The 13,990-nt window shown below is 38.1% G+C and overlaps 1 protein-coding gene across 1 annotated transcript in view; it reads right to left on the bottom strand.

The window, feature by feature from the left end:
• Positions 1–13,990, bottom strand: part of LOC126419846 (uncharacterized) — a 360,616-nt gene that overhangs the window by 67,725 nt on the left and 278,901 nt on the right. Inside the window, 5 exon segments of the mRNA XM_050087100.1 lie at positions 647–828; positions 2,201–2,296; positions 2,695–2,866; positions 8,834–9,019; positions 12,849–12,986. Coding sequence (XP_049943057.1) covers positions 647–828; positions 2,201–2,296; positions 2,695–2,866; positions 8,834–9,019; positions 12,849–12,986 — 774 coding nt within the window.

The raw sequence follows: 13,990 nt of genomic DNA, 5'->3' as shown, positions 1-13,990 counted from the left end.
GTAACTCTAATCAATGTGCTCCTTTCTCTGAGCTCTTTGAAGTTATAATTCATTAGCCTGTGAGGAGCACATGTACACAGTTTCAGTTTGCATCTATCTTGTGATACCTGTAGTTAACGTTTTCTTCTTGTTTGGCTTTTCTACATTTCAGAGGAACTTGAATAGTTGCTGCTGACTTTCAACATCTCTACACTAGCATCATTTCTTTATTAATTTCTGTGCCTAATCAAATATTCATTGCTGAACCTTTTTTTGTCTTTTCCAATCCTAGCATTTCTTCTGATGCATTTACTCTCTGAAGGGCATTACAGAAAAAACACTTTTTTCAGAGTGGGCGACTGCTCGCTCTCCCTCTCCCTCTCCCTCTCCCTCTCCCTCTCCCTCTCCCTCTCCCTCTCCCTCTCCCTCTGAACATTAAGGTAGTCTATATGCAAATTAGTCCAGTTTCTTTCTCATCCATTTAACATCTGCCAATATTGGCCCCATTACATAGGTATCATCCATCATCATATTAACAACTCTCTTCAAACTGAAACTGTGTTACAGCAATTTACAAAGGAAGATAGATAAGGAAAAGAAGGACTTATTTCCACCGGAATTATAGTGCTATTATTTAAATTCATTATCCCATTCATGTTCAGCTCACCTTGTATCCTGGCAGCTCTCCACCTTCACCAGGCTTGGCTCCCTGTGCCATTTTTATCTGGAGATCATCAGCATGTGCTAGGTAAGAGCTTGTAACTCCAAAACGACCACTGGCCACCTGCTTAATTGCTGACCTTTTATTGAACTCAGGATCTTGATTCAAGTATCTGTCAGCATTTTCACCTATTTTTTGGGTAGCCCAAAGTATAAAAAAGACAAGTTATCATATTCAAGCACAAAGAAAATATTATATGAATTGATGCATTAAAAATAGACGCACACTATGCACTAACTTCATCACGAAGACAGGTTTCCAGGAACATGCATCCTCCTTATAGAAGGGGCGTTCAAAAAGAAATGAGCCGGAGGCATAATTACAGAAACCAGTACCCGTATTTTAGAAGTATCAACCCTGGCTGTTGAGACACTTTTCTCACTGTGACAGAAGGTGCTGAATGGCTGCCTCATAAAATTCCTGGGGCTGCGATGTTAACCAGTTCCACACATACCACTGGATGCAGCTGTCCACACAAGTGCAGAAAAGGTTATGCTGACGTCGTTCTTTGTCCAAGATGGCCCCATTCTGACTCACTTCCTGCAGCATGCCCAGTGTCACTCTGAAACTTTGACCCCCCCTTCACCAAGCGACCAAATCAAAATGACCTGGCAATCTCACCCATGGTTTCATTCTACTCCACGACAATGCTAAGTCTCATCGGCCAACACAGTTGCAGCTATCCTAGAGAAATTCAAATGGCCACCCTCCATACAGTCCAGACCTCTCTCCCTGTGATTACACCATTTTTGGTCCCCTTAAAAAGGCTCCGAGGGACAAACGATTCACCTCGCACGACGATGTCCAGCTGTACGTGCGGAACTGGTTAACATTGCAGCCCCAGGAATTTTATGAGACAGCCAGCCATTCACCACCTTGTGTCACAGTGGGACAACTGTCTCAAAAGCCAGGGTCAGTACTTTTAAACACAGGTACTGGTATCTGTAATTATGCCTCTGGCTCGTTTCTTTTTGTATGCCCCTTATACACGAATCAACGACATGTAATTGTGAGAACTACAAATAATTCTATATGGTACTGGAAATTACCAACTAAAAATTAGCTTTGCTCATACATGATAGCTTTTGTTACCAATAACTAGTTCTCTCACTACAATGTAAGTGGTATGTTATGGCACATAGTCGACAGCAATTTTTCTTCCCAACATTGTGCATTAAGCAGCATTAGTATTTGAATTAAACTACAAAATTTATTTGCAAATGTAATTTAATATAGCTGTATGATCGTCGGTAGTGTCTGTTCCTTTAGACATCCTTGCACTGCATTAGACTATACAGACACTGAACAATACAATCATTAGTAATTGTCAGCTTGAACTACATTACATTAACAGTTGAAGAAACATGATTTTTTACCTTAGCCCCTTCCTCTTTCTGAATGTAATGTTGCATTTCAAAGTACTTAAAAGACATGTAGGCTAAAAACTTCTCTAAAACTGCAAAAAACATTCTGAATAATTGTGAACTGACAACCACTTACCGCCTTCCCCAGTGTTGGATTTAGCTTTTACTCTGTTCATAGCAATAGCCAATGTGGTGTGAGCCTCTAGTGAAATACTCCCAAAGCTCATAGCACCTGCACAGACAGAGCAATAATCAGAATACAGCAAAGTACAAGAATACATTTATTAATCATTCCATCTACCTTTGTCTATGGTAATGTCTACATTATGATTTGTCATTTCCATTCTTACGTTAATAGATGTCTGAAGTTCACATATTTTCAGTACTGGTAAAACACAGTGCCATATGTCATTAGTTAAAACACCAACAACTGTCCACTCTAGGAACTGTCTACTGCCATATAGCCACTGTTTAAGTGTTATCCTCATCATCCCCAATTCTCACCCTTAGCCCCAAATTAATCAACATTGATCAATTTATTGATAAAGTAAGGAACATTACTGAAAGGTCATCAAGTAAGCTTGACTAAGAGAAAGTGATATTTGTAATAATACAGAGCAAATGATTCACCTGTTGCAAATCGCTTGACAATTTCAGAGGCTGGTTCAACTTGATTAATATCAATAGGACTTTCCGATGGTACAAATTCCAACTGCCCACGAAGTGTACATGCTCTCACACTTTGCATTGTTGATTCACGAAATTTATCATAAGCACTGCGATTCTTGTTCACAGCAGCTTCCTGTGAATAGAGAAAGAGTTTATTTTTAGTTGCATGCAGATACAGTTTCAAGTGTGCCTCTGAGGCGAAGATGATAATTGTAAGGCCGCAAATCCAAATTTGTAACATTCAACACCCAGTTGGTCCTATAGTTTTTTTTCCATTGCTTATAATTTATTTCAAAACTGGCAGATATTAGTATACCTGAAAATGCATAGTTGCACCACAATTTAGAGTGCATGTTAAACTGTCCCTCTATAACAGGCTGTGTCAGCGTGTCATGCATCCACTGATCAGAGAAATATGAAAACATACCTAGTAAAGCACTAGGTCGTTCAAATCAACCTTTAGGTTGAGGAAAACTTTAACTCAGAAAGAATATTACCCACAGAAAGAAGCCCCGAAATCAAACTACAGTTTTGTCTACAGGACTGCAGACTGACACAGTATTTCCACTTGCTGGGCTGAAAGGTTCTTATCGAAAAAGTAGACAAATGGAAGGTAATGGAGACATAACTTCCTCTTATAAAGAGTAAAGGAATTGTAGGAAATTGGATTTTCAAAGTGTCATGCAGTAAAGTCATTGATAACCAGTGTCAGGGGAGACCACAAACAAGATAAAAAAAAAGAAACACTGGCAGTGAAATACCAGCAACAGAGGAGATTTGGAAACCTTGAAAGTTAAAAAGTCAGAGTTGGCAGACAATTCAAAAGTAAAGGAATGTTTTTATATGGCTGGGAAAAAATAGTGCTCGGATGAAAGTAAACGGAAGAGCTTGTAATGGATCTGGGAGATGTGTTATTTTCTACCGGATTTGTCGATACCACATCTAATGAGGGAAGTTTTAAATGTTTTCTTATATTTTTGTCAGAATATTTTTTTTAATTGTAATTTGCCTTATTTTATGCTAATTTACTTATATTTTTGAGAGTGACAGCATATTGATTAACATTAGCAGATGTGACGAAGAATATCAAAGAGACTGATTACAAGTGGAAGCTTGTGTGTTGTGTAAAATGACTTTGACGCTGGAGTTGTCTTTGACCATAGTCACAGTCGGCAGTGAACTCTTGGTGTGTGTTGACGGTGGAACAATGTGCAGGTCGCCATCATAATAACTTGCTAGTGAACAGGAAAAATGAATTATGTTACAATATTTTTTATATAAACTTTAAGAAGAAACCACATTCGAAGAAATTGTATTTGAAGCACCAAAAATGAGGTAAACACATTGAACCAAGTCATTTCTGCAGCCAACGAAACTGCATTGAGGAATCGTACTTCCACTGGACGACTGAAGCCAAGACAAATATCGTCTTGTAAACATTTCACGGAAAATGTACTGTCACGAAATATGCTAAATACAGTATATAAAAATAGTGAGCATATTTCAAGCTGAGTGATGAAACATAAAGCCTCGTCAATTCTCTTAACACTCCACAGACTGTTTAACAGAATTATGCAGTGGACAAAGCACTCTGTGTCTGTTCAAATGTTTAATGTCTGGCAAAACTTTTAGGCCAACATAAATACACAATGTAGTTTCAAAGATGTCCTTGGAATATACATGTTTCGAGAATGGTGCGACTGTACTCTATAGTGTCGGCAGCTTCTAGGATGTAACAATTCATCTGCATACAATATGCCATTGGCTGAAGTAATATGTGGAAAACAAGGCAGAATGAGAGAAGAGGGGGGGGGGGGGGGGGGGGGGGGGGGGCTGATTCAGTGGGATACATCTCAGATCGGTGCATGTGTAAACAGTATAGTCAAAGACTGCAGTAACGGAATAGAGGCCCTTTCGTACAGCCTTTATTCTGTTTCGATTGGGCCACAATGGATTCTTACACGAGCTCACATAGTACTTTTGCTAAAGCAGGGTGTACCATAAGATTAGATTAGATTAGATTAATACTAGTTCCATGGATCATGAATACGATATTTCGTACTGATGTGGAACAAGTCAAATTTTCCAATACATGACATAATTAAGTTAATTTAACAACATAATTAAGTTAATTTAACAACATAATTAAGTTAATATAACAACTTTTTTGTTTTTTGTTTTTTTTTTATTATTTTTTTTTCTTAATTTATATCTAAAAATTCCTCTATGGAGTAAAAGGAGTTGTCATTCAGAAATTCTTTTAATTTCTTCTTAAATACTTGTTGGTTATCTGCCAGACTTTTGATACTATTTGGTAAGTGACCAAAGACTTTAGTGGCAGTATAATTCACCACTTTCTGTGCCAAAGTTAGATTTAATCTTGAATAGTGAAGATCATCCTTTCTCCTAGTATTGTAGTTATGCACACTGCTGTTACTTTTGAATTGGGTTTGGTTGTTAATAATAAATTTCATAAGAGAGTATATATACTGAGAAGCTACTGTGAATATCCCTAGATCCCATAAATGTCTGCAGGATGATCTTGGGTGGACTCCAGCTATTATTCTGATTACACACTTTTGTGCAATAAATACTTTATTCCTCAGTGATGAATTACCCCAAAATATGATGCCATATGAAAGCAATGAGTGAAAATAGGCATAGTAAGCTAATTTACTAAGATGTTTATCACCGAAATTTGCAATGACCCTTATTGCGTAAGCAGCTGAACTCAAACGTTTCAGCAGATCATCAATGTGTTTCTTCCACATCAATGTGTTTCTCTCATCAATGGACACACCTAAAAATTTGGAATATTCTACCTCAGCTATATGCTTCTGATTAAGGTCTATATTTATTAATGGCATCATACCATTCACTGTACGGAACTGTATGTACTGTGTCTTATCAAAATTCAGTGAGAGTCCGTTTACAAGGAACCACTTAGTAATTTTCTGAAAGACAGTATTGACAATTTCATCAGTTAATTCTTGTTTGTCAGGTGTGATTACTATACTTGTATCATCAGCAAAGAGAACTAACTTTGCCTCTTCATGAATATAGAATGGCAAGTCATTAATATATATATTAAGAACAACAAAGGACCCAAGACTGACTCTTGTGGAACCCCATTCTTGATAGTTCCCCAGTTTGAGGAATGTGCTGATCTTTGCATATTATGAGAACTGCTTATTTCAACTTTCTGCACTCGTCCAGTTAGGTACAAATTGAACCATTTGTGCACTGTCCCACTCATGCCAAAATATTTGAGCTTGTCTAGCAGAATTTCATGATTTACACAATCAAAAGCCTTTGACAGATCACAAAAATCCCAATGGGTGGTGTTCGGTTATTCAGATCATTCAAAATTTGATTGGTGAAAGCATATATGGCATTTTCTGTTGAAAAACCTTTCTGGAAATCAAACTGACATTTTGTTAGTACTTCATTTTTACAGATATGTGAAGCTACTCTTGAATACATTACGTTCTCAAAAATTTTGGATAAAGCTGTTAGAAGGGAGATTGGACGGTAATTGTTGACATCAGATCTATCCCCCTTTTTATGCAAAGGTATAACAATAGCATATTTCAGTCTATCAGGGAAAATGTCCTGTTCCAGAGAGCTATTACACAGGTGGCTGAGAATCTCACTTATTTGTTGAGAACAAGCTTTTAGTATTTTGCTGGAAAAGCCATCAATTCCACGTGAGTTTTTGCTTTTAAGCAAGTTTATTATTTTCCTAATTTCAGAGGGAGAAGTGGGTGAGATTTCAATTGTATCAAATTGCATAGGTATGGCCTCTTCCATTAACACCCTAGCATCTTCTAATGAACACCTGGATCCTACTATATCCACAACATTTAGAAAATGATTATTAAAAATATTTTCAACTTCTGACTTTTTGTTCGTAAAGTTTTCATTCAATTTGATGGTAATACTGTCTTCCTGTGCTCTTGGTTGACCTGTTTCTCTTTTAATAATATTCCAAATTGTTTTAATTTTATTATCAGAGTTGCTGATTTCAGACATGATACACATACTTCTGGATTTTTTAATAACTTTTCTTAATATAGCACAGTATTTTTTATAATGTTTGATAGTTTCTGGGTCACTACTCTTTCTTGCTGTAAGATACATTTCCCTTTTCCGGTTACAAGATATTTTTATACCCTTAGTAAGCCATGGTTTGTTACATGGTTTCTTACGAGTATATTTAACTATTTTCTTGGGGAAGCAGTTTTCAAATGCATTTACAAAAGTGTCATGAAATAAATTATATTTTAAATTGGCATCAGGTTCACGGTACGCCTCATCCCAGTCTAACTTCTGTAGGCTTTCCCTGAAATTTGCAATTGTTAAATCGTTGACTGAACATACTACTTTGGAGGACTGTTTAGTACTGCTGAATGGAGCTATGTCATATATTGTAACTAGCTGTGCACCATGATCAGAAAGACCATTCTCAACAGGCTGAGCATTTATCTGGTTAAACCTATCTTGGTCTATAAAAAAGTTATCTATCAGTGAGCTGCTATCCTTTACCACCCGAGTAGGAAAATCATTAACGGGTGTCAAATTGAAAGAACCGATTAATACTTCAAGGTCATTTTTCCTATTACCCTCTTTCAGAGAATCTACATTGAAGTCCCCGCAAATAATAATTTGCTTCCCCGTCTGACAGATAGCACAACAAGGAGTCCAAATTTTTCAGAAATAGATGAAAATTTCCCAATGGGGACCTATATACAGTTACAATTATAAATATGCCTTTATTTAATTTAAGCTCACAGGCACATGCTTCTATATGTTTCTCTACACAAAACTTTTTTGTTTCTATACTTTTTGCACAATGATAACTTTTGACATATATGGCAACTCCTCCTTTCTCCATATTTTCTCTAATTACATGTGCAGAGAGCTTATATCCACTTACATTTACCTTATCCATATCAGTAACAATGTGATGCTCAGACAGGCATAGTATATCTATTTCATCCTCAGCTTCTAAATCTTCTGAACAAACCAGAAGCTCATCTATTTTATTCTTTAAACTCCCAATATTTTGATGAAATATACTTACATTATTTTTAATTATACTTTTATGAGAACCTTTCCTTATTCTAACATTTGCAGTACTTTCCTGTCTGAGTTTCTCATTGTGCTTAGGCCTAGTTCCTATACCAGTGGCCACATGGTGTTCAGAGAGGCAGATTATGTCAACTGGGTTGGGTGGGGTGACTAATTCATTAATGCAATTATCTAGGACTGAGATACAACTTGGTGGAGATAAAATTTCTGGTGACTGGTGAAAATTTATAATTGACAGCTGTGACTGGTGATCCAATGTGCTAGAATTGTGCTGCTTAATTTCTTTCCTAAACTGAAGATTTGTTTCAATCCTGACCTCTCGTAGAACTTGACGTCTTTCTGTCTTACCTATCCTAAAAAAGGTGCTGCTCCCAACACCTGTAACCACTGGTATTTTACCATTCATGGCAGTGCCTCCCCCCCCTTAAATTTCCTGCTATTACCCTTCCCTTTCCTGTTGAGATGTAGGCCATGCCTGGTATAGTCCCACCTACTGAGAGAATCAACAGGAACCACACCAATATGAGCCCCCGCCCGACCCAAGCAGCTGTTCCAACTCCAAATTAACTCTCCCAACAGAAGAGTTCAAATGAGGCCGGTCATGGCGTCTCAGGACAGATACAAATTCAACATTGGTGTGTCTGGATGCCGACGCAATCTTTACCGGGTCACACTCTATGCTGTACCCAGGATCTCTGTCGATACTGTTTCCTGGCCCTCCCACAATAACCACGGTGTCTTCCCTGGTAAATCCTTTACAGAGTGAACCTAAATCCTCCGTCACCTGATCCAGACAAGCACTAAGAGAAGGTCCATTTTCCATTCATTTAGGATTTTAAGGAAGTGAATCCCCGATGTGAGCAATGTATATGAGTAACTGTATAAGAGATGATACTGCTGTTTGAGTAAATGGAAGTGAGGAAGTAATGATCACTCAAGTGAATATCAATGCAAGAAAATTAGCAGAAAGCTCTATGACTATTGCTACTTTTATTTTTTTTCCACTTACCTGTAGATTTGCAATGCTTAGGGGATCGTTGATGTGTTTCTCTCCACCACTGCGCCAGTGATATTGCCCTGGGTTACGGAGAACCAACATGTCAGGTGCATGATTCATATATGATAAATTGTGGCGTTCATATGTTTCCTTTGCAATAACCTCAAATGTCACACCACCAATGCGTGACGGAGTGCCCTGCAGATTTAAAAATTCTTCATATACAAGTATTCACCATTCTTGTAGCTTACATTGGTGGTAACTTTTCATGCCATTATTTATTTAGTTTTCACTGTGTACTAAACTAAGACTGAAACCACATGTGAACTCAACAATTGCACGTTTCCAGTATATCATGTATTTATGGAATGGCCACAGGACAAACTGAACAAGATCTGCATTATGTATGATGTATGATTACACTACCTTTTTACAATTAAAACATTTGACTACACATAAAGAAATACAGGATTCAATGCAACAATGTTATGAATAGGAAAGTTGCTACTCATCATACAGCGGAGATGCTGAGCCGTCGATAGGAACAACAAAATGACTGTCACAAATTAAGCTTTCAGCCAATAAGGCCTTTTGTGACAGTCTTTTTTTTGTGCCTATCTGCAACTCAGCATCTCTGCTATATGGTGCATGGCAACTTTCCTTTCCATAATATTGTGACTATACATAAGGTCACATGAAAACAAGAAAAACAAACACCATTAAGAAGGTAAAGTTCATTTATAATCCAGGTGTGCATTACATATGTCATAATTATCCATACCCACATCTTAAAAGTTCAAGCACTGAAATTGTATCAACTTTGTCAAGAATGTGCTCCACACCAATGAGATGTACGGAAAAAATAGCCAACACATTTTTCAGTTTCAATGGTAGATACATGGATTGGCAAATTCAACAGTGGTCTTACGTGTCCCCAAGTCTAACCTCTGTGGGTTATGACTACACCCCCTCTCTTTCTGGAGTTTCATTGTCACTTTTGCATGACCTACTCAGTAACAATAATGGATGTAAAATCCCTCTCTATAGTATTTACTGCATTCGTACATTCTCCCTTCCGCAAATTTATACCCTTTCAGTGACAATTTTGTGATACATTTCTGAAACTCAAAGATATACACTATGTGATCAAAAGCAACTGGACACCTGGCTGAAAATGACTTACAAGTTTGTGGTGCCTTTCATCGGTAATTCTGGAATTCAATATTGTGTTGGCCCATCCTAAGCCTTGATGACAGCTCCCACTCTCACAGGCATATGTTTAATCGGGTGCTGGAAGGTTGCTTGGGGAATGGCAGCCCATTCTTCATGGAGTGCTACACTGAGAGACGTATCAATGTCAGTCCAAAAGGCCTGGCACGAAGTTGAGATTCCAAAACATCCCACAGGTGTTCTACAGGATTCAGGTCAGCACTCTGTGCAGGCCAGTCTATTACAGGGATTTTATTGTCATGCCACAGGCCGTGCATTATGAACAGGTGCTTGATCACGTTGAAAGATGCAATGGCCATTCACAAATTGCTCTTCAACAGTGGGAAGCAAGAAGGTGCTTAAAACAACAGTGTAGGCCTGTTCTGTGATAGTGCCACGCAAAAAAATATGGGGGTGAAAAAATACGACCACGTCATAACACCACCGCCTCCAAATTTTACTGTTGGCACTACACACACTGGCAGACACACCGTGCACCCTGCCATCAGATCACCACATTGTGCACCGTGATTTGTCACTCCACACAATGTTTTTCTACTGTTCAATCGTTCAATGTTTACGCTTCTTACACCAAGTGAGGTGTCATTTGGCATGTATGGCTTATGAGCAGCTGCTCGACCTTGAAATCCAAGTTTTCTCACCTCCTGCCTAACAGTCATAGCACTTGCAGTGGATCCTGGTGCAGTTTGGAATTCGTGTGTGATGGTCTGGATAGATGCCTGCCTATTACACATTGCGACCCTCTTCAACTGTCTGCGGTCTCTGTCAGTCAACAGACAGGTTTGGCCTATACAGTATTGTGCTCTACGCGTCCCTTCACATTTCCACATCACTATCACATCAAAAACAATGGACCTAGTGATGTTTAGAAGTGTGGAAATCTCACATACAGACATATAACACAAGTGACATCCAATCACCTGACCACATTCAAAGTCCATGAGTTCTGCTCTCTCACGATGTCTAATGACTACTGAGGTCGCTGATATGGAGTATCTGGCAGTAAGTGGCAGTACAACGCACCTCATATGGAAAACGTATGTTTTTAGGGGTGACACAACTTAAGTGTGTTGTAGTGCTTTTTTGACATTACCAAAATTTTGATTGCATGGCCAGTACAAACACCCAGGTATCATGAAGTAATGCTTCATTTCTCATAAATGAATGTGGATTAATCATAAATTGACCAGAAACACACATTTTTGTTATGGTGAAACAGCGAAAACATCGCAATCCTACTGTTCTTAAAATTTGCATTTGACAGGTAATGAGTAAAAACCAGTTGAAAACTCTTAAGATACGGGTTCTTCCATTCCTTCGTCCCATAAACACATGGCTGTATTCCCAGTCTTAATGTTGTGTAATGTAAGTGGGTCTACAGGTTCCTTTTGTAAAACTGAATACCAGTTATAGCTCTTAGGAGTTGGTAGTGCCTACCAGAGTCAAATGTTATGGCCCAAATATGTCTCGTCTTTTCGGATGTTGGAGAAACATAGTTGATGGAATCTTTTCCCAACTCAGGTGCAACTGTTCATCTTTTTACAACTTCTTCAGTTCTTCCAAATTCTGCTGACCACTGTCATTTGGGTTTCTGACAAATATTGATTATGACAAACAAGAATAATATTGACTATGACAAACTAGCAAGTACCTCATCTGGGAGGTGAAAACCCAATATTAAAATGGGTGGGTGTTGAATCTGTTGAGCAAAATTGTTTGGAAATAGATTCAAAAACCTTTGTAATTTTAGGTCAGCCACTGCACAGAGTTCATAAAGAGCATTCAGACTGGGATGGAAGTTGTTCTCTGAAAGGATGTTTTGCCAAACTGTAGCAGTTTAGAAGAACGGGCAATGGAGTAATGTGGAGATAGATATTTGACTGCCATTGCCACTGCCACTGCCACTGCTTCTTGTATCTTGTTTTGTTCTGTATAGATGAAGTGCAATGTGTCTAACATCAACACTCTGGGTATTAATTTGCACCTGGTAGCTAATGCAACATAATGTTTAGCTAGACTTTCCTTTAAAATATGTGTTTTTTGTGTCACTAGTCCTTGAAGTTCAGATAAGTATGAGTTTTGTTGATTGTAATCCTCCCACAAACAAGAAGATGTCAAAAACAAACCAAGTTTTGTAATGACCCAACATGTCAAAATAGACACAGGAACAAGGTTCACAATATGATTGTCAGGCCTGTTTACTTTTGTTTTTTTGAGATGCATACTCTTGCCCCCACCCCTCTCTAATTTCTCTTTGAGTATGTTCTGATATGCAACACTAGCTCTGCTGGACAGTGGCAACAGAAAATGCACTGCAGAATTCACCCTTGTGAACCAGAATCCCTTAGATTTTCAAGATTCATTTTCTATGGGGGGGGGGGGGGGGGGGGGGGGGGAATGAACTCGCCCAAGAAAAACAGGACTGTGGATTGACTTTCTTAAGATTCAGGGTGGTAACAAAATAAATTGGACCAATATTGAGTTTGTCCCTGTAGCTACCAGTGTCTCACATTTTGCTCCCTGGCCAAGAAGCTATAGGGACACTAGATCCAAAGAAGCAAGTTAACATGAAAGGTGAGTGAATATTTATTACCATTTCACAAAACTTTAACTGTCTCAGCACACTATTTTATCCACATTACACTAATGGAATCACATCCAATGTACTTTCTACAAGTTTATTTTTAATTATCACTATGTTTTTAAAAAATCTCTTCTCATATTTGTAATCAAATATACAAGCATTAGACTCATAAATCATCATATATCATTGGAGAATGCAACCACCACCACTCACCTTGAAACATTTATCAATCACTTCATCTGCAAGGCCAACGGACTCAAAAATCTGAGCTCCTTTATATGACTGTAGAGTTGAAATGCCCATTTTTGCCATGACCTTTGCTATTCCACGATCCATAGCTTCTGAGTAGTTCTAAAGAAAATGATTGAGAATGCACATGTATAAATAATCCACAGATACATATAATACATCATTCTAATTGTCTTTTGAAAACAGATGTAGACATCTAATCACGACATTCCACAAAATAATAGCAGCAAAATCCACAACTAAGACGCAGTAACCTTTTTCTATTAAAATGTATTTTAACAGCAAAATTATGAGGACAATTTGAAAATAACTTCAGCTGAAATATTGCTGAGGGAAGAATATGCCTGCCTTCAGTAATTTTTGAGCAGATACCACTGTAACATTGTGCCTTCTGTGACAAAGATTTCGAGTGTCCACTGGTATCACAAAAACCACAGACAGTGAACAGCATGCAGTAATATGTTCTACGTGCATTTAAAAAACACAAAGCAGACATTCCCCTTGATGTTTGTACAGTTTAGGTACAGAATGTTTCACGTGATGCCTTTTGCTTTGGGACAAAGACAAGTGATATGCAGCATCACATAAGGAGTGGTTGACCATCACCACCAGTGCAGTCAAGCTAAAGTGTACAAAATACTTAAACTCAGTTATTCACAATCATGGAAGTAATTGTCGACTTGTCATGGTAAGAGGTGGTTACCCTAATTTTTGAGCTCGTTGTGCACTCAAACTTCTTTTTGGCCAACATTTCATAACCACAGAACACATTAGGCTGTTACTTATTTCTGCTATGGCATGCAGATGAATGCAACTTGTTTTTTGATCTCTCAAAGTTATAGGTTATAATACTCTAGTCTTCTGCATTAATGGCCAGACAAAATAACAGCGTATTCTACATGCTGACAACAAATAACCAGGGAGACATATGAAATGCTACATGAGTGACCTCCTCCTCCCCCCCATCCACGTCTCGTCATCTTTCCACATGAGTTTACAGTCAGTCAGCCAGTCTTTCAGCATAGGAAAACCTTACTGCTGCTTCAGTTTATGAAATCAAGCATATTAATCAACTAACAGCTTATAATGAAATGTTAACAAAGTTG

Source organism: Schistocerca serialis, chromosome 9, assembly GCF_023864345.2.
Source record: "Schistocerca serialis cubense isolate TAMUIC-IGC-003099 chromosome 9, iqSchSeri2.2, whole genome shotgun sequence".
In the NCBI taxonomy this organism is placed as follows: domain Eukaryota; kingdom Metazoa; phylum Arthropoda; class Insecta; order Orthoptera; family Acrididae; genus Schistocerca; species Schistocerca serialis.
Note: the sequence above shows the minus strand (reverse complement) of the source record. Positions and strands in the feature narration are given on the sequence as shown.